The sequence below is a fragment of the Leptodactylus fuscus genome, chromosome 5 (assembly GCF_031893055.1).
Source record: "Leptodactylus fuscus isolate aLepFus1 chromosome 5, aLepFus1.hap2, whole genome shotgun sequence".
Classification (NCBI taxonomy): domain Eukaryota; kingdom Metazoa; phylum Chordata; class Amphibia; order Anura; family Leptodactylidae; genus Leptodactylus; species Leptodactylus fuscus.
The window spans coordinates 36,306,944-36,333,810 of record NC_134269.1 but is presented as its reverse complement, the minus strand read 5'-3'; the positions used below and the strand labels follow the sequence as shown (position 1 = coordinate 36,333,810).

At 46.3% G+C, this 26,867-nt stretch overlaps 1 protein-coding gene across 3 annotated transcripts; it reads left to right on the top strand.

The window, feature by feature from the left end:
• Nucleotides 1-7,390: 7,390 nt before the first annotated feature.
• LMAN2L (lectin, mannose binding 2 like) lies at nucleotides 7,391-25,396 on the top strand. Of its 3 annotated transcripts, none has more exons than XM_075272904.1 (9): nucleotides 7,391-7,561; nucleotides 9,953-10,071; nucleotides 10,381-10,498; nucleotides 10,582-10,664; nucleotides 13,374-13,397; nucleotides 17,074-17,235; nucleotides 18,037-18,151; nucleotides 18,721-18,840; nucleotides 18,922-25,396. In XM_075272904.1, exons 1-9 carry the CDS (start codon nucleotides 7,402-7,404, stop codon nucleotides 19,062-19,064), a joined length of 1,044 nt encoding a protein of 347 aa, XP_075129005.1. In that variant the 5' UTR covers nucleotides 7,391-7,401; the 3' UTR covers nucleotides 19,065-25,396. The 3 variants fall into 3 exon arrangements, with proteins under 3 accessions (XP_075129005.1, XP_075129004.1, XP_075129006.1); XM_075272903.1 differs by having other exon boundaries at nucleotides 13,371-13,397; XM_075272905.1 differs by lacking the exon at nucleotides 13,374-13,397.
• Nucleotides 25,397-26,867: the final 1,471 nt, after the last annotated feature.

Sequence of the window (26,867 nt, the reverse complement as noted above, 5' to 3'; positions counted from 1 at the left end):
GTTATCCCCATAAGGTCCCGTGGTCTGTCCCTAAGGATAGACGTTATCACCCATAACAAGGTCCCGTGCTCTCTCCCTAAGGATAGACGTCATCCCCCATAACAAGGTCCCGTGGTCTCTCCCTAAGGATAGACGTCATCCCCCATAACAAGGTCCCGTGGTCTCTCCCTAAGGATAGACGTCATCCCCCATAACAAGATCCCGTGGTCTCTCCCTAAGGATAGACGTCATCCCCCATAACAAGGTCCCGTGGTCTCTCCCTAAGGATAGACGTCATCCCCCATAACAAGGTCCCGTGGTCTCTCCCTAAGGATAGACGTCATCCCCCATAACAAGGTCCCGTGGTCTCTCCCTAAGGATAGACGTCATCCCCATAACAAGGTCCCGTGGTCTCTCCCTAAGGATAGACGTTATCCCCCATAACAAGGTCCCGTGGTCTCTCCCTAAGGATAGACGTTATCCCCATAACAAGGTCCCGTGGTCTCTCCCTAAGGATAGACGTTATCCCCCATAACAAGGTCCCGTGGTCTCTCCCTAAGGATAGACGTTATCCCCCATAACAAGGTCCCGTGGTCTCTCCCTAAGGATAGACGCTATCCCCATAACAAGGTCCCGTGGTCTGTCCCTAAGGATAGACGTTATCACCCATAACAAGGTCCCGTGGTCTCTCCCTAAGGATAGACGTTATCCCCATAACAAGGTCCCGTGGTCTCTCCCTAAGGATAGACGTTATCCCCCATAACAAGGTCCCGTGGTCTCTCCCTAAGGATAGACGTTATCCCCATAACAAGGTCCCGTGGTCTCTCCCTAAGGATAGACGTTATCCCCCATAACAAGGTCCCGTGGTCTCTCCCTAAGGATAGACGTTATCCCCATAACAAGGTCCCGTGGTCTCTCCCTAAGGATAGACGTTATCCCCCATAACAAGGTCCCGTGGTCTCTCCCTAAGGATAGACGTTATCCCCATAACAAGGTCCCGTGGTCTCTCCCTAAGGATAGACGATATCCCCCATAACAAGGTCCCGTGGTCTCTCCCTAAGGATAGACGTTATCCCCATAACAAGGTCCCGTGGTCTCTCCCTAAGGATAGACGTTATCCCCCATAACAAGGTCCCGTGGTCTCTCCCTAAGGATAGACGTTATCCCCCATAACAAGGTCCCGTGGTCTCTCCCTAAGGATAGACGTTATCCCCATAACAAGGTCCCGTGGTCTCTCCCTAAGGATAGACGTTATCCCCATAACAAGGTCCCGTGGTCTGTCCCTAAAGATAGACGTTATCCCCCATAACAAGGTCCCGTGGTCTCTCCCTAAGGATAGACGATATCCCCCATAACAAGGTCCCGTGGTCTCTCCCTAAGGATAGACGTTACCCCCATAACAAGGTCCCGTGGTCTCTCCCTAAGGATAGACGATATCCCCCATAACAAGGTCCCGTGGTCTCTCCCTAAGGATAGACGTTACCCCCATAACAAGGTCCCGTGGTCTCTCCCTAAGGATAGACGTTATCCCCATAACAAGGTCCCGTGGTCTCTCCCTAAGGATAGACGATATCCCCCATAACAAGGTCCCGTGGTCTCTCCCTAAGGATAGACGTTATCCCCATAACAAGGTCCCGTGGTCTCTCCCTAAGGATAGACGTTATCCCCCATAACAAGGTCCCGTGGTCTCTCCCTAAGGATAGACGTTATCCCCCATAACAAGGTCCCGTGGTCTCTCCCTAAGGATAGACGTTATCCCCATAACAAGGTCCCGTGGTCTCTCCCTAAGGATAGACGTTATCCCCATAACAAGGTCCCGTGGTCTGTCCCTAAAGATAGACGTTATCCCCCATAACAAGGTCCCGTGGTCTCTCCCTAAGGATAGACGATATCCCCCATAACAAGGTCCCGTGGTCTCTCCCTAAGGATAGACGTTACCCCCATAACAAGGTCCCGTGGTCTCTCCCTAAGGATAGACGTTACCCCCATAACAAGGTCCCGTGGTCTCTCCCTAAGGATAGACGTTACCCCCATAACAAGGTCCCGTGGTCTCTCCCTAAGGATAGACGTTATCCCCCATAACAAGGTCCCGTGGTCTCTCCCTAAGGATAGACGTTATCCCCATAACAAGGTCCCGTGGTCTCTCCCTAAGGATAGACGTTATCCCCCATAACAAGGTCCCGTGGTCTCTCCCTAAGGATAGACGTTATCCCCATAACAAGGTCCCGTGGTCTCTCCCTAAGGATAGACGATATCCCCCATAACAAGGTCCCGTGGTCTCTCCCTAAGGATAGACGTTACCCCCATAACAAGGTCCCGTGGTCTCTCCCTAAGGATAGACGTTATCCCCATAACAAGGTCCCGTGGTCTCTCCCTAAGGATAGACGATATCCCCCATAACAAGGTCCCGTGGTCTCTCCCTAAGGATAGACGTTATCCCCATAACAAGGTCCCGTGGTCTCTCCCTAAGGATAGACGTTATCCCCCATAACAAGGTCCCGTGGTCTCTCCCTAAGGATAGACGTTATCCCCCATAACAAGGTCCCGTGGTCTCTCCCTAAGGATAGACGTTATCCCCATAACAAGGTCCCGTGGTCTCTCCCTAAGGATAGACGTTATCCCCATAACAAGGTCCCGTGGTCTGTCCCTAAAGATAGACGTTATCCCCCATAACAAGGTCCCGTGGTCTCTCCCTAAGGATAGACGATATCCCCCATAACAAGGTCCCGTGGTCTCTCCCTAAGGATAGACGTTACCCCCATAACAAGGTCCCGTGGTCTCTCCCTAAGGATAGACGTTACCCCCATAACAAGGTCCCGTGGTCTCTCCCTAAGGATAGACGTTACCCCCATAACAAGGTCCCGTGGTCTCTCCCTAAGGATAGACGTTATCCCCCATAACAAGGTCCCGTGGTCTCTCCCTAAGGATAGACGTTATCCCCATAACAAGGTCCCGTGGTCTCTCCCTAAGGATAGACGTTATCCCCCATAACAAGGTCCCGTGGTCTCTCCCTAAGGATAGACGTTATCCCCATAACAAGGTCCCGTGGTCTCTCCCTAAGGATAGACGTTATCCCCCATAACAAGGTCCCGTGGTCTCTCCCTAAGGATAGACGTTATCCCCATAACAAGGTCCCGTGGTCTCTCCCTAAGGATAGACGATATCCCCCATAACAAGGTCCCGTGGTCTCTCCCTAAGGATAGACGTTATCCCCATAACAAGGTCCCGTGGTCTCTCCCTAAGGATAGACGTTATCCCCCATAACAAGGTCCCGTGGTCTCTCCCTAAGGATAGACGTTATCCCCATAACAAGGTCCCGTGGTCTGTCCCTAAGGATAGACGTTATCCCCCATAACAAGGTCCCGTGGTCTCTCCCTAAGGATAGACGATATCCCCCATAACAAGGTCCCGTGGTCTCTCCCTAAGGATAGACGTTACCCCCATAACAAGGTCCCGTGGTCTCTCCCTAAGGATAGACGTTACCCCCATAACAAGGTCCCGTGGTCTCTCCCTAAGGATAGACGTTACCCCCATAACAAGGTCCCGTGGTCTCTCCCTAAGGATAGACGTTACCCCCATAACAAGGTCCCGTGGTCTCTCCCTAAGGATAGACGTTACCCCCATAACAAGGTCCCGTGGTCTCTCCCTAAGGATAGACGTTACCCCCATAACAAGGTCCCGTGGTCTCTCCCTAAGGATAGACGTTACCCCCATAACAAGGTCCCGTGGTCTCTCCCTAAGGATAGACGTTACCCCCATAACAAGGTCCCGTGGTCTCTCCCTAAGGATAGACGTTACCCCCATAACAAGGTCCCGTGGTCTCTCCCTAAGGATAGACGTTACCCCCATAATAAGGTCCCGTGGTCTGTCCCTAAGGATAGACGTTATCCCCATAATAAGGTCCTGTGGTCTGTCCCTAAAGATAGACGTTATCCCCATAAGGTCCTGTGGTCTCTCCCTAAGGATAGACGTTATCCCCCATAACAAGGTCCCGTGGTCTCTCCCTAAGGATAGACGTTATCCCCATAACAAGGTCCCGTGGTCTCTCCCTAAGGATAGACGTTATCCCCATAATAAGGTCCCGTGGTCTGTCCCTAAGGATAGACGTTATCCCCATAATAAGGTCCTGTGGTCTCTCCCTAAGGATAGACGTTATCCCCATAATAAGGTCCTGTGGTCTGTCCCTAAGGATAGACGTTATCCCCATAAGGTCCTGTGGTCTCTCCCTAAGGATAGACGTTATCCCCCATAACAAGGTCCCGTGGTCTCTCCCTAAGGATAGACGTTATCCCCATAATAAGGTCCTGTGGTCTGTCCCTAAAGATAGACGTTATCCCCATAAGGTCCTGTGGTCTCTCCCTAAGGATAGACGTTATCCCCCATAACAAGGTCCCGTGGTCTCTCCCTAAGGATAGACGTTATCCCCATAACAAGGTCCCGTGGTCTCTCCCTAAGGATAGACGTTACCCCATAACAAGGTCCCGTGGTCTCTCCCTAAGGATAGACGTTACCCCCATAACAAGGTCCCGTGGTCTCTCCCTAAGGATAGACGTTATCCCCATAAGGTCCCGTGGTCTCTCCCTAAGGATAGACGTTATCCCCCATAACAAGGTCCCGTGGTCTCTCCCTAAGGATAGACGTTATCCCCCATAATAAGGTCCCGTGGTCTCTCCCTAAGGATAGACGTTATCCCCATAATAAGGTCCCGTGGTCTGTCCCTAAAGATAGACGTTATCCCCCATAACAAGGTCCCGTGGTCTCTCCCTAAGGATAGACGTTACCCCCATAACAAGGTCCCGTGGTCTCTCCCTAAGGATAGACGTTACCCCCATAACAAGGTCCCGTGGTCTCTCCCTAAGGATAGACGTTACCCCCATAACAAGGTCCCGTGGTCTCTCCCTAAGGATAGACGTTATCCCCCATAACAAGGTCCCGTGGTCTCTCCCTAAGGATAGACGTTATCCCCCATAACAAGGTCCCGTGGTCTCTCCCTAAGGATAGACGTTATCCCCCATAACAAGGTCCCGTGGTCTCTCCCTAAGGATAGACGTTATCCCCCATAACAAGGTCCCGTGGTCTCTCCCTAAGGATAGACGTTATCCCCATAACAAGGTCCCGTGGTCTCTCCCTAAGGATAGACGTTATCCCCCATAACAAGGTCCCGTGGTCTCTCCCTAAGGATAGACGTTATCCCCATAATAAGGTCCCGTGGTCTCTCCCTAAGGATAGACGTTATCCCCCATAATAAGGTCCCGTGGTCTGTCCCTAAGGATAGACGTTATCCCCATAATAAGGTAGACGTTATCCCCCATAATAAGGTCCTGTGGTCTCTCCCTAAGGATAGACGTTATCCCCATAATAAGGTCCTGTGGTCTGTCCCTAAGGATAGACGTTATCCCCATAAGGTCCCGTGGTCTGTCCCTAAGGATAGACGTTATCCCCCATAACAAGGTCCCGTGGTCTCTCCCTAAGGATAGACGTTACCCCCATAACAAGGTCCCGTGGTCTCTCCCTAAGGATAGACGTTACCCCCATAACAAGGTCCCGTGGTCTCTCCCTAAGGATAGACGTTACCCCCATAACAAGGTCCCGTGGTCTCTCCCTAAGGATAGACGTTACCCCCATAACAAGGTCCCGTGGTCTCTCCCTAAGGATAGACGTTACCCCCATAACAAGGTCCCGTGGTCTCTCCCTAAGGATAGACGTTACCCCCATAACAAGGTCCCGTGGTCTCTCCCTAAGGATAGACGTTATCCCCCATAACAAGGTCCCGTGGTCTCTCCCTAAGGATAGACGTTATCCCCCATAACAAGGTCCCGTGGTCTCTCCCTATGGATAGACGTTATCCCCCATAACAAGGTCCCGTGGTCTCTCCCTAAGGATAGACGTTATCCCCATAACAAGGTCCCGTGGTCTCTCCCTAAGGATAGACGTTATCCCCCATAACAAGGTCCCGTGGTCTCTCCCTAAGGATAGACGTTATCCCCCATAACAAGGTCCCGTGGTCTCTCCCTAAGGATAGACGTTATCCCCCATAACAAGGTCCCGTGGTCTCTCCCTAAGGATAGACGTTATCCCCCATAACAAGGTCCCGTGGTCTCTCCCTAAGGATAGACGTTACCCCCATAATAAGGTCCCGTGGTCTCTCCCTAAGGATAGACGTCATCCCCATAATAAGGTCCCGTGGTCTCTCCCTAAGGATAGACGTTATCCCCCATAATAAGGTCCCGTGGTCTGTCCCTAAGGATAGACGTTATCCCCATAATAAGGTAGACGTTATCCCCCATAATAAGGTCCTGTGGTCTCTCCCTAAGGATAGACGTTATCCCCATAATAAGGTCCTGTGGTCTGTCCCTAAGGATAGACGTTATCCCCATAAGGTCCCGTGGTCTGTCCCTAAGGATAGACGTTACCCCCATAACAAGGTCCCGTGGTCTCTCCCTAAGGATAGACGTTACCCCCATAACAAGGTCCCGTGGTCTCTCCCTAAGGATAGACGTTACCCCCATAACAAGGTCCCGTGGTCTCTCCCTAAGGATAGACGTTACCCCCATAACAAGGTCCCGTGGTCTCTCCCTAAGGATAGACGTTACCCCCATAACAAGGTCCCGTGGTCTCTCCCTAAGGATAGACGTTACCCCCATAACAAGGTCCCGTGGTCTCTCCCTAAGGATAGACGTTACCCCCATAACAAGGTCCCGTGGTCTCTCCCTAAGGATAGACGTTATCCCCCATAACAAGGTCCCGTGGTCTCTCCCTAAGGATAGACGTTATCCCCCATAACAAGGTCCCGTGGTCTCTCCCTATGGATAGACGTTATCCCCCATAACAAGGTCCCGTGGTCTCTCCCTAAGGATAGACGTTATCCCCATAACAAGGTCCCGTGGTCTCTCCCTAAGGATAGACGTTATCCCCCATAACAAGGTCCCGTGGTCTCTCCCTAAGGATAGACGTTATCCCCCATAACAAGGTCCCGTGGTCTCTCCCTAAGGATAGACGTTACCCCCATAATAAGGTCCCGTGGTCTCTCCCTAAGGATAGACGTCATCCCCCATAACAAGGTCCCGTGGTCTCTCCCTAAGGATAGACGTCATCCCCCATAACAAGGTCCCGTGGTCTCTCCCTAAGGATAGACGTTATCCCCCATAACAAGGTCCTGTGGTCTGTCCCTAAGGATAGACGTCATCCCCCATAACAAGGTCCTCGCACTCTCTGCAGCTCCCCAGTGACCACCGACAGTAAACTAGTCCCCGTAACCCAGGTAACCAAGCGCACAGTTAATCAACCAATCAGACTGCGGCATTTACAACGCCTCGCCCATCTCTCCTCCCATTGGCTGCCACGCTCTGGACGCGTCCGCTCACCCCTCCTGCTCCCTGCTTTCTGATTGGCTGAGTCACTGTCAGAGCGGAGAGTAGCAAGATGGCGGGCGCTGGGAAACGGAGTGTCGGGATTAGTGCTGGATCAGTGGTAGTGTGGACCGGCATTATACAGCTGCTGGCCGTGTGGCTGTGTGCTGTGACCGCTGACCAGACCGAAGAGTACCTGAAGAGGGAGCACTCACTCACCAAGCCCTATCAGGGTAAGTGAGCAGACCGGAGAGGGCATCGGGAACAATACGGCTGGCTGATCGTATAGCACTGGCAGGAGCGGAAGTGCCGAGAGGCAGCAGCGGACATGTGACTGTGAGGTGTATGGAGGGCTGAGCAGGGCAAAGGTTATCAGAGGCCACAAACCGCCGCTCAGAACTGGCCAGTGTTCACACACAGACTCATATCACTGGCGGTAATAAACGCAACGGCTATATGTCACACTACAAAGCATTGCTGTAAGGGTCTGTCACCTTAAGGATGGTGTCCTGAGGAGTTCTGCACAGATCCATGTCAGATGTGAGAGGTCACATAATAATAATAATAACACATCACTTCTCTCTGTTCTCTGCCATGCAGATCTGCAGTACACGTATTTCACGATTTCATAGATTCCACGGTCTGTCTGTCTATTGTTCTGCTCCTCTGTCAGATCAGATCAATGGACAGGTGACCTTAGTGTGACAACACCTCAGACGCAAGATTGTGTTTTTTCAATTCCTTCTTTGCTTTTAGCTGTACTTCCCATTGTCAGTGTAGCAAAATGGCCGAGCGCTGTATCTCAAGCCCCTTGTTACTTTTTTTTTATCTAAAATTTTAAGGGGGCAGCAGGCGCTTCTCTGTACTTGTCATAGAGGTTGCGCAAATTGAGGTTCCCATCATACAACAGGGCATGGCGGTATGAAGGGCATTGTAATGTTCATCACTGGGTCCTTGAGGTATTGATCTTCTGTCATGGACGTCCTGCCTCTGGTAACTGCTGATGGTCCTGAGGGTTGCTGCGGTCGGCCAGGCCTTCTCCTTCTTGTGTCACAAGGTGCTGCCAGGTGAAGATACAAGGACTACTGGAGTCTGCAAAAATGGGAACTGATCATAGAGTGACTCTTATTTGCTGGTTCTTAAAGGGGGGTCTTGGAAGGTGCAGCTCTCTGTGTAATGTTCATATATCCTAATAGGGTGTAAGGACAGGATTGCAATATTGGGATCACAATGTACATTTTTTCCCTATCAGTATGTCTTTGTAGAATGGGAGGAAATCCACACAAACACAGGGAGAACATACAAACTCCTTGCAGATGTTGTTCCTGGCGGGATCCGAACCCAGTGCTGCAAGGCTGCAGTGCTAACCACTGAGCCACCGTGTTGCCCCTAGGATTGCAATATTGTCAAAGGCCGGAGTCCAGCACCAAACTATTCTTTGTTAAAAATTAACTTTTAATGGTGAAGTTTTAAAATACAAAGTTGGAATTTATGATGATACACTTGTCCTGTAAGGACGGGGATTGTGTTCAGGAGACGGCGCTTTAAGTAACGCTAAGTCACACTAGCGTTCGGGTCTCCGTTCTCAGCTTTCCGTCTTCTGCATGCAGAAGATGGTAAGCTGTCAGAGCGGGTCCGGCCATGAGCACCGGTGAGTGTTTTATGCTCTCCGCCGCAAAACCGTTTTTTTTTAAATCAGACACAGAATACTGCATGTCCGACTCTGTGTCCGATTTAAAAAAAAAACAAACAGTTTTGCGGCAGAGAGCATAAAACGCTCACCGCCACTCACGGCCAGACATCTTTCAAACCCATTCAAATGAATGGGTATGAAAGAGTCCTGCAGGTTTCCGTCTCCTGCCTCTGTTTTGTGCAGGAAACTGAAACCTGCAGAACGGAGACCGGGCGCAGATGTGAACGATCCCTTAGTTGAAAAAGCAAACTTTTTGTCTATGGGCAGCGGTATCTTCTTTTGAGGCCGAGTCTTCTTCACATGAACGTGGCTGAGCTGCAGTACCCCACACAGCCCCTGAACATGAGTGGCGCTGTAACTGAACTGTAACTTAAAAAGCGGTTACAAGTGGACTATAATGGGGACCGCCAAGATAAAAGGCCTCCGAGCATGGATGGTTTGTTACTGTCCTTGCCTTCAGCGTTCAATGAGAAATGTGTACAGAGCTGTGGGAGCCGCCATCATGCAGCTCCACTTCTGGCCCCGCGGTCATGTGATCTGCCAGGGATTGGGAAGTGCATGAACGGCTGGATCCTAGAGGACCCCGATAAGCTGCACATAACACTGAAACCACAGGAAACCCTGAGTAGCCTCATTGAATGAGGCTAAACCATGTACTGACCCACGGCAGGTACTTCAGTTTTAGCCTCTGGTTTCTTCCCCAGGGCAAAAATACATGTAAAATTTTTATATAATATAACAATTCTGAAGCATATTTGCTTATGGCTATATATAATGATATAATATGGACGAAAATGGTAAAAAATATCAAAATAGAAATGACATCTCATATGAGACTTCATCTTTGGAGGTGATCTCTTACTAGGTAGAGATCCTAATTCCGGACATCCTCATGTTGTCATTGAAACAATATATCTTTTTTTTTTTTCAGGTGTTGGCTCTTCTTCTTCATCTCTATGGGACATAATGGGCAATGTGCTGGTTACTCCTCAATACGTCCGCCTGACCCCAGATTTACAGAGCAAACGGGGGGCTTTGTGGAACCGTATGGTAAGGAGGGAGAATTTGCTTTATGATTTCTGATTTGCCTTTTTAGTTTTACTAGTCATATAGTCAATGGCTTTCATTTCTGGTCCACTATCTTCAGGCTCCTCCTGGCCTGGTCAATGTCAAGCCAACCCCGGCTCAGTACAGCAGTGCTGTGGGTTACCTGCAGAATTGTGGATGCGGCCACATAATGAAATTCTGGATCTGTAGTAGATATAGATTCATATTGTTATTGTTTCTATATGTATGTATGCCTCATCTTAGGGTGTACGTCCTTCTGTATTAATAACACACCATACATTCTTCTTCCAGCCCTGTTACCTACGGGATTGGGAGCTACAAGTTCATTTTAAAATCCATGGACAGGGCAAGAAAAACCTAAATGGAGATGGCTTTTCCCTATGGTTCACTAAGGATCGAATGCAAGAAGGTTAGAAGTTGTCTTCCTATTTTTATATGTCGTTCTTGCTCCTGTCCTTTAGTAACATGATTCTTACTCATCTGATGTTCCAGGTTCTGTCTTTGGAAGTAAAGATAATTTTGTAGGTCTTGGAGTGTTTGTGGACACATACCCGAATGAGGAGAAGCAGCATGAAGTAAGTATGGCTCTAAGGTACTTGATACGCCATGTTTTCGTTTTTCTCTTCATCTGATTCCTGCTTGCCCTGGGGCTGCTATGGGAAGATTGACAGACTAGATTGAGACTAAAAGTTGCAATTAATAGAATAATAACCGAAACCAAATATCAACTTGGATAACCGATGTGATTTTGTTCAGTTATTACAATATTTGTGAGGTTCTAAGTGCAGATTAATTTGGACCCAACACGTCTGAACCAAAACTGCTGTTATTATATAGTGGGGGCTCTTCAGACCCTACCGTATAGTAAGCAGAGACCCTGGGGAAGTGATCAAATATAAAAACCATGTTGGATTTCATCATGCACATTCCTTTCTTGTCACTGGAGATAAGCAACCTTCAAAGGTGACCTAAGTAACTTATTCCTCCCACATTGAGTGCACATGCAAACTCAGCTGAGATGAGTATGCATGTGTATGTGGGGGTAGGGTGGAGTCCAAGAAGGAACTATCACCAATGACTATCTAATGTTTATGTCATGGGACCTCCATTCTTACTAGTGTGTCCTTATGATTGGAGGTCGCATGCCAGGATGTCCAAGCATCATTGTTACCATCACAGCACCAGAGGTTTATTCAATGAGATGAGTTTGTAGTTACATCACACGGCTGCATTGTACACTGTGAATAGGTCACAGAACTTATATGAGTACCGTGACCCCTTCAAACAGCTGATCAGCAGAGGTCCCAGGTGTCAAACCCCCATCTGTCCCTTATTGATGAACTATCTTGTGGATAGACTGGTGTTTTACACTGAAATGCATCAAATTTATTAAGTGTATGTCTCCTAATAAATTTGTCGCATCATGGATTGTTCTATAGAAAATCCAATTCCCATCTGTGCCCTTTATGGCGGTATGCCAAGGTGGGCATTGCTGCACTATTTCAGTTTTTCCCATTGAAGTGAATGTGAGTAAAGGAAATGGTATAGCACGGCCAGCTTGTCTGTTTCAGTAAACCCGGTGACTATTGACTGCAGCGTGCAGATGGGCTTTCCCATTTTTAGCCATAATGGACTAACCTTATTCTATCCTTTTAAAGGGATTCTATCATTAAAATCACGTTTTTTCTCGATTACACGTAGATGTCTTCTCTGTGCCGCCGTTCAGTAGAAATCACGGTTTTTGTCTTATGCAAATGAGTTCTCTCACAGCACTGGGGGCGGGCCCCAGCGCTCAAACAGCACTGGGGGCGTCCACTATGCTGCGAGAGAACTCACCAGCACCGCCTCTATCTTTTTCAGGAACGCGTCTTCTTCGTGTCTTCTTCTGGAGCTGGGTTCAAACTTCTAGGCTTCGGAGAGAGCAGACTGCGCATGCCTGTGGCCACAAGAAAAATGGCCACTTACAAAGTAAGCTGTGTAAGCGGCCATTTTCTTGTAGCCTGTGGGCATGCGCAGTCTGCTCTCTCTGAGATCTAGAAGTTTGAACCCAGCTTTGGAAGGAGACGCGAAGAAGACCCGTTCCTGAAAAAGATAGCGGCGGCGCTGGTGAGTTCTCTCGCAGCATAGTGGACGCCCCCAGTGCTGTTTGAGCGCTCAGGCCCGCCCCCAGTGCTGTTAGAGAACTCATTTGCATACAGACGAAAACCAGAATTTCGGAGGCACAGAGAAGACATCTAAAGGTAGGAGAAGAATAGCCTTTCTTAAAGCTATTCCTACGTGTGATCGAGAAAAAAAATGGGATTTTAATGATAGAATCCCTTTAACAGTAATGGCAGGGATTATATACTCGAGTATAAGCCGAGGCCCCTAATTTTACCACAAAAAACTGGGAAAACTTATTGACTCGAGTATAAGCTGAGGGGGGGAAATACAGCAGCTACTGGAAAATTTCAAAAATGAAATTGGCTGGAGTTTTTGGGTGCAGTAGTTGCTGGTGCTGGGAAAGCGGAGGGGGTGTTTTGTTTGTCTATCTGCCCCCACCCTGAGCTTGAAGACTGTCTTCTACCCCCCCCCCCCCCACACACACACACACACTTGGAATTCAGCCTTGCTGAATATAGGGGATCTGCAGTGTTCCTATTAACCCCTTCCCGACAGAACAGGAGCACTGCAGATCCCCTATATTCAGTAGACCGGGCACTGTCAGACACAGGGATACCTAATGTGTATGTGTGTCACAGTAACTTTCTACTTTTATATGTATTCTAGGGAAAGGAGGGATTTAGAACTCTTATTTACTTTATTTTTTTAAAGCTTCTTTTGTTTTTCACTATTTTATGGGAAATTCTATACATTAATATTGCGGCTGGTCATAGACCCCCCAAAAAATAATAATAATGATAATGTTTTTGCTTGACTTGAGTATAAGCCGGGGGGGCTTTTTCAGCACAAAAACTGTGCTGAAAAACCTGGCTTATATTCGAGTATATACAGTACCTCTATGTGAGACCTAACCAACAGTGTAAAGCCTAGCCTACTGTTTTGCACACTGTAATGTGTGTGTATATCATTCTGGTGTGTAATAAGGTGCGGTCACGTGACCATCCGGTAGAATAGCTCCTTCCCCAGCTCTGGCAGATAACGGAGAACAATAACACAAATTTCTGGCCTCCTTTCCTCTGCTGTATACTGACGCTGCTGTTCCCGGTATGTTACTAAGATCCAATGTTTGTGTGTTGTTGCCTGTGCTTTCTCCTCTGCTTCTTGGACGGCCGTCTCAGAAGAAAAGGTACTCAGCAGGGAATCAGGTATATAATATTCCTCCAGTAATACACTTGCATTGCTTGTTCTATCTGGATGCAGTTATTTGATCCTTATTGATTTCTTAGCCGCCTGTCCTACCCTTGTGCTAGATGCATGGCTTCACATTTTCTGCCGTCACTTTCTATTTCCTGCCACTGTCTGCTTCCTGTTCCCTGTCTTTCCCACATGTTATACTGGTATTGCAGCCATAAACATAAATTGTCTATCTACCATATACAGGCCCGTGCACTGGATAGGTAATACATTGTGTGCAGGCTGACATTCAGGGCAAATCTCGCACATACTTGAATTGTTGGTGAATGAGCTGTACAGAAAATAATCCGTCTTATACAGTCATTTCCCTTCTGTTAGTCTTCTGCATGGATTAATTTCCAGTCTTTAGTGCTTGTACAAGGCTCCTTGAGCTGCTAGCTAAGATGAGCTCTCGCTCCTAAACCCAACTCATTGTGAAGTGATCATGAGCTATGGCTTACTGCTCAGGACAATAGCCATATGTTCTTCAGGGTTACTGCAAAGTATTGCACAGTTCAGGAAGCAGCCAGGAACTAGATTACTGCGAGGATCTCCACGAAATAGTTACTGCTAGACCTCTTGGGTTCCTGCCCTTCGATGAATCGCCCCTCCTTTCATTCCCAGAAATAAACAAGGCCAGAGGAGTGTTTGGGGGATTAGTGTGCACACTAGGTCTATAAGTATGGTCAATATTAGTTGTCCTCCAATGTATGTCATGGTGAGGAGCGTGCTCTGTATTAGTTGTCCTCCTCTGTATATGATGGTGAGGAGCATGCTCTGTATTAGTTGTCCTCCTCTGTATATGATGGTGAGGAGCATGCTCTATATTGGTTGTCCTCCTCTGTATATGACGGTGAGGAGCGTGCTCTGTATTAGTTGTCCTCCTCTGTATATGATGGTGAGGAGCGTGCTCTCTGTATTAGTTGTCCTCCTCTGTATATGATGGTGAGGAGCGTGCTCTGTATTAGTTGTCCTCTGTGTATGATGGTGAGGAGCGTGCTCTCTATATTGGTTGTCCTCCTCTGTATATGATGGTGAGGAGCGTGCTCTGTATTAGTTGGCCTCCTCTGTATATGATGGTGAAGAGTGTGCTCTGTATTAGTTGTCCTCCTCTGTATATGATGGTGAGGAGCGTGCTCTGTATTAGTTGTCCTCCTCTGTATATGATGGTGAGGAGCGTGCTCTGTATTAGTTGTCCTCTGTGTATGATGGTGAGGAGCGTGCTCTCTATATTGGTTGTCCTCCTCTGTATATGATGGTGAGGAGCGTGCTCTGTATTAGTTGTCCTCCTCTGTATATGATGGTAAGGAGCTTGCTCTGTATTAGTTGTCCTCCTCTGTATATGATGGTGAGGAGCGTGCTCTGTATTAGTTGTCCTCTGTGTATGATGGTGAGGAGCGTGCTCTCTATATTGGTTGTCCTCCTCTGTATATGATGGTGAGGAGCGTGCTCTGTATTAGTTGTCCTCCTCTGTATATGATGGTAAGGAGCTTGCTCTGTATTAGTTGTCCTCCTCTGTATATGATAGTGAGGAGCATGCTCTGTATTAGTTGTCCTCCTCTGTATATGATAGTGAGGAGCGTGCTCTGTATTAGTTGTCCTCCTCTGTATATGATAGTGAGGAGCATGCTCTCTGTATTAGTTGTCCTCCTCTGTATACGATGGTGAGGAGCGTGCTCTGTATTAGTTGGCCTCCTCTGTATATGATGGTGAAGAGTGTGCTCTGTATTAGTTGTCCTCCTCTGTATATGATGGTGAGGAGCGTGCTCTGTATTAGTTGTCCTCCTCTGTATATGATGGTGAGGAGCGTGCTCTGTATTAGTTGTCCTCTGTGTATGATGGTGAGGAGCGTGCTCTCTATATTGGTTGTCCTCCTCTGTATATGATGGTGAGGAGCGTGCTCTGTATTAGTTGTCCTCCTCTGTATATGATGGTGAGGAGCGTGCTCTGTATTAGTTGTCCTCCTCTGTATATGATAGTGAGGAGCATGCTCTCTGTATTAGTTGTCCTCCTCTGTATATGATGGTGAGGAGCGTGCTCTGTATTAGTTGTCCTCCTCTGTATACGATGGTGAGGAGCGTGCTCTGTATTAGTTGTCCTCCTCTGTATATGATGGTGAGGAGCGTGCTCTGTATTAGTTGTCCTCCTCTGTATGTCATGGTGAAGAGTGTGCTCTGTATTAGTTGTCCTCCTCTGTATATGATGGTGAGGAGCGTGCTCTGTATTAGTTGTCCTCCTCTGTATGTCATGGTGAAGAGTGTGCTCTGTATTAGTTGTCCTCCTCTGTATATGATGGTGAGGAGCGTGCTCTGTATTAGTTGTCCTCCTCTGTATACAATGGTGAGGAGCGTGCTCTGTATTAGTTGTCCTCCTCTGTATATGATGGTGAGGAGCATGCTCTGTATTAGTTGTCCTCTGTATATGATGGTGAGGAGCGTGCTCTCTGTATTAGTTGCCCTCCTCTGTATATGATGGTGAGGAGCGTGCTCTATATTGGTTGCCCTCCTCTGTATATGATGGTGAGGAGCGTGCTCTGTATTAGTTGTCCTCCTCTGTATATGATGGTGAGGAGCATGCTCTGTATTAGTTGTCCTCCTCTGTATATGATAGTGAGGAGCATGCTCTGTATTAGTTGTCCTCCTCTGTATATGATAGTGAGGAGCGTGCTCTGTATTAGTTGTCGTCCTCTGTATACGATGGTGAGGAGCGTGCTCTGTATTAGTTGTCCTCCTCTGTATATGATGGTGAGGAGCATGCTCTGTATTAGTTGTCCTCCTCTGTATATGATGGTGAGGAGCGTGCTCTGTATTAGTTGTCCTCCTCTGTATATGATGGTGAGGAGCATGCTCTGTATTAGTTGTCCTCCTCTGTATATGATAGTGAGGAGCATGCTCTGTATTAGTTGTCCTCCTCTGTATATGATAGTGAGGAGCATGCTCTGTATTAGTTGTCCTGCTCTGTATATGATGGTGAGGAGCGTGCTCTGTATTAGTTGTCCTCCTCTGTATACGATGGTGAGGAGCGTGCTCTGTATTAGTTGTCCTCCTCTGTATATGATGGTGAGGAGCATGCTCTGTATTAGTTGTCCTCCTCTGTATATGATGGTGAGGAGCGTGCTCTGTATTAGTTGTCCTCCTCTGTATATGATGGTGAGGAGCATGCTCTGTATTAGTTGTCCTCCTCTGTATATGATGGTGAGGAGCATGCTCTGTATTAGTTGTCCTCCTCTGTATACGATGGTGAGGAGCGTGCTCTGTATTAGTTGTCCTCCTCTGTATATGATGGTGAGGAGCATGCTCTGTATTAGTTGTCCTCCTCTGTATATGATGGTGAGGAGCATGCTCTGTATTAGTTGTCCTCCTCTGTATATGATGGTGAAGAGTGTGCTCTGTATTAGTTGTCCTCCTCTGTATATGATGGTGAGGAGTGTGCTCTGTATTAGTTGTCCTCCTCTGTATATGATGGTGAGGAGCGTGCTCTGTATTAGTTGGTCATTCCGTTTACTGAGGAGATAGATAGGTAATGTGTCATTTTTGGGTCCATGTTACACCGGTGTCTCTGTGGATGGGTTTGATAACCTGGGATGTGGCTACTGCCTTCACTGGTTGTATAAAAGTCATCATCCTTCTCTCCTTCTCTTTTTACCAGCGTATATTCCCTTATGTGTCGGCAATGGTGAGCAATGGATCGCTGGCATACGATCACACCCGGGATGGCCGCCCCACTGAGCTCGGGGGATGCACAGCCATGGTTAGGAATCTCAACCACGACTCTTTTCTTGTCATCCGCTATGTAAAGCGCAGGCTGACGGTAAGATTATGCCCCTTTGCTTTCATCTCCTGGATCCATACCCTGCCCAGTATATGCACAGTTTTCAGTCACTGCATTCTTATCTGGGTTGCTGGACTAAGAAAACAGTGACAAGGCTACTTCGTGTTATACCGGCTGTAATCCAGGCCTACATGTGCAGCACACCATGGCCTCCTGAAATAAAACCACTGGAAACGTTGCATACGGTGTAACTCTATTGGGATAGAGACATAAATTTGGGGTTTCACATGTATGGGGGTGCGGATATAGCAAATACTATTCATGTTCACTGCTTTAGTTAGCAAGATACAATTGTTCTATATCTGCAAAGGCACTTACTGGGTACTATGTTTACAGCTGCCAGAGGGGAAGGAGACTGATTTATAACTTGGGGAGTATTATATTTATAGTTGTTGGAGGGGAAGAAGACTGACTTAGAAAATTAGGAGGTATTATGTTTATAGCAGTTAGAAGGGAAGGAGACTGACTTGGGATAGGTACTACATTTAGAGCTGGCAGAGGGCGACACTGGTGGTCATGTGGGGTAGCAGGAAGTGAAAGGGACATAATGCAGAAAACAGAGAACTAGGTCATGTCAGTCACAATAGCAGAGATCAGCAAAGGTGCCGAGAAGGATACGGAGGAAGAATAAAGGTTATATTTGGAGTGGAGACCATGTCAAGTACTTTCAAACAATGCATAGTAGCCTTTTGGGACATTTCATGTAAACTTGATTTGTGGCGTCCAGTTCATCTGATATTCACTTCTCTCCTATGTCTCCCTTTTCCACATCACTTGCAGGTCATGATCGACATTGATGGAAAGCAGGAATGGAAGGATTGCCTGGATGTTCCTGGTGTTCGCCTGCCTCGTGGTTATTACTTTGGGGCTTCTGCAGCTACTGGAGATCTCTCTGGTAGGATTAGGGGGGTAAAAGGAGTCTGTCAGCAATTGTTTATAAACCCAATCGCAGTACCCTATAGAGGTGATGCTACAGTTTCCAGATATGCCTCTGTTCTTCAGCTTTGGTGCCCCATTTTCATGTAACTTATAATTTTATTCATATTTTATTCAAAGCTCCAAAGAGGATCATTCACCAAATTTAACGGCACTGATTCTGGCACAGTTGGAATTTATTTCCCTAGCCCCTACCATTCCTTAGAAGTCATTGCTGTTAGTTTCAGCACTGTAATGCTTACTACTGTCAGGTGGGTGGTCTGGGACTGGAGCATAAAGACAGGGACCACCCACCTGACCCTAGACAGCATAACTTTGCTGAAACTAACAGCAATTACTTCTAGGGAATGATGGGGGCTAGAGAAATAAATTCTAACTGTGCCGGAACCAGTGGAGCTGCGATTGAACAATACAAAGAATTGGAGGTGGTGAAAGGTCCTCTGTAATAGTCATTTCGGGAGGTGGTCCGTGATTTGGAATAGGTGGCCTACCCTGTTCATACCTTAATCCTTAATATCATCTGTACAGACAACCATGACATCATCTCTATGAAAGTCTACCAGATCACCGTGGAGCGCACGCCTGCGGAGGAGAAGATGGACAAGGAGGTTTTCATTCCAAGTGTAGACAACATGAAGCTGCCAGGAGGTAAGTCGCCGGCTATTCCGTTCTCTTCTGTGCCCTGTATCTTTATTACATGACCCTACACCTTGTGTGCTGTCCTTCTAGTGGATGATCCGGCTGAGTCCATGAGCGGTTTTGCTCTCTTCCTGATTATCTTCTTCTCGCTGCTCGGCCTGGTCTTCGCCGGTGTCATACTGCTCATTGTGTACAACAAGTGGCAGGAAAGAAGCCGGAAGCATTTCTACTGAGGCCACGAGCTACTATCTAAGTCACTGAAGAGACTTGCAGACAACGTCCCTGGTGGAGAGTCATTCTGTGAATGGGTCAGAATATGAATCCTTCCAGCATGTGACAAGAGACGTAGCAGACTCCGCTCTTGTTGGGTTTTTAACACTGGTTAGTTCTTTTATAAGCTGCTACTGAAGACTTCTCTATCTGTAACAGATTCATGAAGTTTTCATATTTATGTCTGCCTGAATTCCTACATTTCACCTACACACAGTGGCGGTTGTCATGCTATGGGGTAAACCAGCTGTCACGGGTAACCTGTCTGTGTGGTTACTACTGGCATCGCGACCATAGTGCTATGACGTTGCCAGTAAATCGCAATGAGGTGCAACGTGACTGCTGGTTACACCCATATAATGGCTGCCTCTATCGTATGTAGGTGACAGGAACTATTGAAGAACAAGCAGAATGTATATTGTATCTGTACTGTTGTGGGTTTTTATTTTTTTTCCCCCCAAAATAACAAGTCCACTTTCTGACCATATAGAATTTCTATACATATACCCTGTTTCCCCGAAAATAAGACACCCCCCTTTCACCTCCTGGACCACCTAAAACCGGCATGCAGTCATGCTGGCGCTCCGCTAAGGAAGCGCCGACTTGACTGCCGATTGCCCCCCGCTCCAGCCGCTGCATAAGACATCCCCTGAAAATAAGACAGGTCATATATTTCGGAAAATAATTTAATATAAGACACTGTCTTATTTTCGGGAAAACAGGGTAGTACACGTGTATTATCTGTTAAAGGGGTTGTCTCACAACTTCTCTCTAGGATTGGTAATAAAATGTCTATTTTACGGGGTTTCGTGTGAATGGACAACCATTGTGCCATGTGTTGTCATCCTTTTCGAAGTCTATGGTTCTGACAAAGATGGCCGTGCTTGGCTATCTCTGTTGGTTTCATGAAAACCCCCAGGGATCAGTTACTTATATTTTCTGTGGATACATACGGTATGGTTGTGGGATGACCCCTTTAATTTTACATCAGGTTGTTGACAATATAAAGAGTCTGTCATCAGAACCCAGCATTCTTAACCAGCCCAAAAGATTGATTCAGGTGACCCTTATGGCGCTCTCTCTTGTGCTCGCTAGAGATGACCAAGTAGTATTCGATTGAATTCCACCCCTGCATAGTTATAGGTGTAATCGGTCGATTACTAAGAGGTTAAACACATCGAATTCTTACTGTGTTTAAGCCCTTGGTAATTGACTGATTACACCTATAACTATGCAGAGGAGGTATTCGATCGAATACTACTCGCTCATCTCTAGCACTCGCTTGATATAGTGGGTTCTGGTGACAGACTCCCTTTAAGTTGAAATATTTTTAATAAATATTTTTATTTTTTAAGGGGATTTAACCAGTTCATAACAGATTTAATAGGGTGAGCACATAGAGATCACTGTACATCCTTCCTGACCTTCTTATTGCCCCCTACCAGGCCATTCCACTCTAATGCCATGACATAGTATTTGGATAGGCGTATATGCTCACCTTATCAAACACTATTATGGATTTGTCTAAAAGCCCTTTGAAGAGATTATTTTACAATTTATGCCTTTTATATAGCGTCTTCTCATTTTTTAATTTGGATTGTGTCAGATTGTAGGGATTCTTAGACTAGAGCTACAAATTGACGTCCATTACCTTTGACCTTGCTGCACCAGCTGGTCAGTTTGTCCATTGTTTTTTGCTTCACTTGGCTGCAACGTTTGAGTCCGTCAGTCAGTAAAACATCACTGTGGTATTGTGCCATGCAGCCACGTCAAGCGACATAAACCTATGTAATATGACAAATTCAGACATATCGACGCTGCCTTCAGACTTGTGATGTATTACTTATGACTTATAACTAGAGAAATTTGCTGCTTTTTTAAAAAAAAAAAAAAAAATTTTGCAACAAAATTCCAGAGATTCTGTGACCGTTTGCTGTGGCACAAAATTATCTTAGTTGCTGCCTATATTTATTCTGTATGTAGAAGACATAAGCTTCATTGTAGTTCCTGAAAATGGATTTTCGGGACTAAAACAATTAAAGGATTAGGCATTAAAAAAAATAAAGCCACAAAATTGTGTGCTGGATCACATACATGCGTACTTTGTATCATACGTTACCCATCCCTCAGCTGAAGACCACCTATCTATAGAATTCTCCTCAAGCCTCAGTTGCCACTTCCATAGGGCACAGTATGGTGGTGGTCATGTGATTTACCTATGTGACCGCTCTCCTGAGCCCTCCCTGGTGACCCACAATACAATATACACATGTATGTGACCCAATACAGTTACATGGCTTTTAGCAATATTTTTTAAGAATGTGGCCACCCCCTTTATTGGCCCCTTCTTAGAAATAGGGCTGCACTGCAGTAGTGTGCACAGCCTCCCACAAAGATAAGCCACTGCCTGCATAACATTAAAGGGCACCTGTGGCCTCCTTGTTCTTAGGACTACTGAGGGCCCTAGTGTCCTGAGTCAGTCAATCATCAATATTTTCCTCCCGAAAAAAAAAACCACACTGATGCGCCTTGCAGATGACCGTGATGTGGATCTGTGCGCTTTCTATGGGCTCGTACACACCCATGAATTCACAGTCCTGTGTGCGTGCTGACAGTCTGGGCCGTAAAATATAGAACAGGTCCTATTTTTCCGCCCATGGTTCCTAATGAAAGGAGCCGCGGAAGCACAGCCCATGCGCGGGTAACACACTGGGAACATCCCCATGTGCCGCCCGTGCTTTTAATTCACGGCAGGTAAGTTGCAGCACTGTTGTTTGCAACTGGCCTAAGGCTACGGCCACACATAGATGACTGCAGTGAAAAAGCGCTGCAGGAAAAACTACGGGGGAAACGCATCGCCATTTTTCCCCACATCGCTTGTTGCAGTAAGTCTGTAGAAGTTTTCTCTGCAGACTTTCTGGTTCCATTATACCTATAGGCGAAACCACCAGCGTTTCTGTAGGTATAGAGGAGATGCTGCGATTTCCACTGTTTTGGAAATAGCAGCATTTCCGTTGCAGGTATTTTTCTGTAATGTGTATATGGGATTCGCTAGAATCCATCCCATTTGCAGGGACTGTAAACTGCTACATTTTTATATTTACGCCACATGGACCTTCAACCTAAAGAGGACCATTCACCGTCTCCATCAGCTCCAGCTTTTTTGCATCCTCCATTAGGTGGTGCTCTACTAATTCCCGTCTTGGAATTTTTTTTTTCTCAGCTGTTCCTGACTACTCTTTTCTGTTATTTTTACCACCCAGTACTTACTACTGGATCCTAGGACTGCCCACCTCACAGTAGAGAGCCTAGTGATTGGGTGCTGAGACTAATGGCACCAATTGCTCAGGAATGGCGCGTGCTACAAAAAAATTCCGTCTGCAGCGGAATCACTGGAACAGCATCTATGCAAATAGTTAGACTTGGTAGAGGTGGTATAAGATCCTCTTTAATCCTGGCCTCTTATGGTGAATAGCTTTGCTGAACTTGCATAGGGTGCACTCTTATGGAGCAGTAGCCCCTGACTGAAAAGGGCTGCCAACGATCACACTATTATACAGTATAATCGTGTTATCAATGGCGGCTGCCACATCATGAGCATGCGCTCATAAACGTCAAGCTACACTGGGCCTCATGCATTAAATGGCTGAGGAAAAGTGACTTTGTTGCCAATAGAAATTTATCGATGAAACTGCTCTGGGAGAAGACAGGCCTGCTGCGGGTAATGGGGCTCCTTCTCCTCTCAGCTCACACATATTTCATCTTGGCTACTTTGATGTCCCCAAAGTAGTTGTACTTTGTAGTTTTCCTTCACCAATGTGAACTTGCACATTACGGTGGTCTTGCCCATCCCTGCTCCACCACAGGATACGCCCCGTAATATATCTGACGCCATCTCCATGCATTATATGCCAGTAATCTGATATGGCTGGCTTCCATGCTACACCCCTTGTTTATTTCATTTGTAAAACTGCATACAAAGGTTTGATAAATTTCCCCCATTGTTTTTACCCTTTTGGGTGCAGTACTCATTTACACAACAGGATTCATTGGCGGTGTATTACCCGCTATGGACTTTTATGGATCTGGTCACGCGAAGGAGAAAAAAAAAAAATTCTCAAACCAATTACATGGATCTCTCAATAGGCTCCTGTCTATGAGGGATCTGAGGAGACGGATTACCCATGGGTGTACACTGAAAAAAGGCAGTTGTGTGAATGAGGCCTAAGAGGTTGCGTCTTTCACTTATGGGTTTCTGTAAAGGAGAATTGTGTTTTTAGTGAATTTATGTTTAATGAACTGTTATCCAACATACTTTCTGTATTAAGTCCTTATCGTTTTCAAGATCTCTGCTTGTTGTCATTCCACTGGAGACGTCGTGGCTTACATCCTATGGATAATATCTGTCATGGTCATGTTAGACACACAGCTCTGATACCTGTACTGTGGCGAGCTGTGCACCCGTGTAATGATCACATGACCAAAACTGATCTATAGTCACTGGGAGGACGCTTGACAAGTCTGCTGTCGATATTCTGTCACATACGTCTCTAAATGAGGCGACTTTTGATGCTAGCACCCCTTGGTCTGCCTGCTGAAAAGGCTTAAAAGGCTGGAAAAAAGCAGTCCATTCATTTCTATGGGGAGCGCTCGCATGCCGGCTCCCATAGAAATGAATGGGAAGTGTCCGGCAGCCCTGCTGTAACGCCGGCGAGTACGGCTGTGATACACGCTGGCGTTCCGTAGTGTGAATGCAGCCTAAAGCTTCCTAGACAGCAAGCAGAGATCTTGAAGACTGTGAGGGATTAATATAGAAATGTCATTAGAAATACAATATGCTTTTTTTTTTTGCTGAAATGACATTACCCCTTTATTAAATCATGCAATTCTACCTCTAAAATACTTGCCAATTGGGTAACCTTGTCCAGTGGTCTAGAATAGACTCTCTGATATGTGGTCCTCCGCCTGTTGGGAATCTACCACTTATCACGTGCTGGGAGTTGTAGTTCCCCAACATCTATAGAGCTGGAGATCACTGCTTTTATATGTCTGTGTGTGTCTGATCCTGGTTATACAGATGATCATGCACCTAGACACCTAGTTTTACTTACAGGGGGTAAAAAGGATCCCCCTCACCAGGCACGTACACATAAGGTGAGGCTTAGTGCTGCCAAGTCTGTAGCCCTGCTTCATTTTAATAGAAAATAGCTATATTTGCATGTAATACTAAACCGTGCGCTTCTTTTATTGTATATGTGGTAGACACATCCGTCTGGAAATCAATCATTAGAGAAGTAAACCCCAACGGAGAAGCGGACTGCTAAAAAAGTGTAACACAGAGACTCTGTGAATGTGGCCTTAGCTGTGGTGGTACCTCATGTACTGCCATAGGAGTGAGAAGAACATGTAGTACTATCACAGGTTCTTAGTTTCCCCCGGCCACTGTTGGTTGATAATGCTACCATACCGTCAGGTTACTAGGGAGGACTATAGGTCACTACAGGTACAATGTATGAAATACTGCTGTTCTTCAAGGTGCAGGGTTATGGTTATGTCCTGAATCCGTATGGTAGCTCTGTCCGCTCTCCTGACAGGTTTGTTTTAGAAATTAGTTGTATTCCCTATGAGCATGTTGTGCCATTAATCTGTTATTCCTCCTGGAAACGTATGGCTAAATTGACAACCGAGTGTTAGCATTTCCCTTATCTGTAGAGTCCGTTCCCATACACTATCTGCCAAGCTGTGTGGTGACATCCCCTCCTCCTAGTGGTAACACCCAGTTGTCACATAATTCATATGTTTCCAGGAGGAATAACAGAGGGACAGCAATATGCAGCGTTCTAAGAGGCTCCAGAATCGTTGCATCATAGGTAATATAATTGTTTACCTCCGAGCTATAAGATCCACTGTAAGTAAGATGGGAGAACTCCTCTGCTGTACTCTTCTCATTTGTCAGCCATTGTCTGTTTGGTCAAAGCCTTATGAAACAATGCACTCTGTTACATGTTTCTATGTATCGTACATTACAAGACAGAATATAATCCAGAGTGGTCAACCTGTGACCTGCCAGCTATCCATAAATCCTATCTATATGCCCCTGCACTACCCTGGGTTATGTTACCTCCGCTGGAGAGCATTCGTGTCTATGTGAGATTGTGTCTACTTCTGGCTCAGGGAGAAAAGCTATTTTGCTATAGCACTGAATTTTATTTTATTTTTTTCTTACTGTGAATGTTCATTGCATTTTATGCTGCCTTCATCTTGTCTCTGCTTGTATAATTCAATAAACTATGTTCCTGAAGTGTGTTGTCATTGGTATATGTGCTAACACTCTCAAAAGCAAAGGACCCTGGTATCTGTTATACATAATCATACAGTATTGTAAGCGGCCATTTTCTTGTGGCCTGGGCATGCGCAGTCGGCTTTGCCCGAGGCCTAGAAGTTCGAAGCCACCCCCAGAAGAAGACGCCTGAAGAACCCGTTCCTGAAGAAGATGGAGGCGTCGCTGGAGAGTTCTCTCGCAGCATTGAGGACGCCCCCAGTGCTGCGAGAGAACTCATTTGCATACCGACAAAAACTGGATTATATACTGAACGGCGGCGCGGAGATGACATCTAAAGGTAGGTGAAAAATAGCTTTTCTTAAGGCTATTCCTACGTGGTAGGCAGAAAAAATTTAGTTTAAATGATAGGATCCCTTTAATGCAGATGAGGTCTGTGATATATAGGGTTATAGGATAGAGTAGAGAAGCTGAGCTCTGTGATATATAGGATAGAGGAGAGAGGCTAAGCTCTGTGATATATAGGGTTATAGGATAGAGGAGAGAGGCTAAGCTCTGTGATATATAGGGTTATAGGAGAGAAGCTGAGCTGTATGGTATATAGGGTTATAGGATAGAGGAGAGAAGCTGAACTCTGTGATATATAGGATTATAGGATAGAGGAGAGAAGCTGAGCTCTGTGATATATAGGGTTATAGGATAGAGTAGAGAAGCTGAGCTCTGTGATATATAGGGTTATAGGATAGAGGAGAGAAGCTGAGCTGTATGGTATATAGGGTTATAGGATAGAGGAAAGAAGCTGAGCTCTGATATATAGGGTTATAGGATAGAGAAGCTGAGCTCTGTGATATATAGAGTTATAGGATAGAGGAGAGAAGCTGAGCTCTGATATATAGGGTTATAGGATAGAGAAGAGAGGCTAAGCTCTGTGATATATAGGGTTATAGGAGAGAAGCTGAGCTGTATGGTATATAGGGTTATAGGATAGAAGAGAGAAGCTGAGCACTGTGATATATAGGATTATAGGATAGAAGAGAGAAGCTGAGCTGTATGATATATAGGGTTATAGGATAGAGGAGAGAAGATGAGCTCTGTGATTTATAGGATAGAAGAGAAGCTGAGCTGTATGATATATAGGGTTATAGGATAGAGGAGAGAAGCTGAGCTCTGTGAGATATAGGGTTATATGACAGAGGGAGAGAAGCTGAGCTCTGTGATATATAGGGTTATATGACAGGGAGAGAAGCTGAGCTGTGTGATATATAGGGTTATATGATAGAGGGAGAGAAGCTGAGCTGTATGGTATATAGGGTTATAGGATAGAAGAGAGAAGCTGAGCTCTGTGATATATAGGGTTATATGATAGCAGGAGAGAAGCTGAGCTCTGTGATATATAGGGTTATATGACAGAGGGAGAGAAGCTGAGCTCTGTGATATATAGGGTTATATGATAGAGGGAGAGAAGATTATAGAAGATAGCGTGTTA

Excerpts from the sequence above, each read along its gene's own strand:
- LMAN2L (XM_075272903.1), top strand. The coding sequence starts at position 7,402 with ATGGCGGGCGCTGGGAAACGGAGTGTCGGGATTAGTGCTGGATCAGTG. Across the intron at positions 10,072-10,380 it reads GGGCTTTGTGGAACCGTATG|CCCTGTTACCTACGGGATTG; the intron begins GTAAGGAGGGAG and ends TTCTTCTTCCAG. Across the intron at positions 17,236-18,036 it reads ATGTAAAGCGCAGGCTGACG|GTCATGATCGACATTGATGG; the intron begins GTAAGATTATGC and ends CATCACTTGCAG.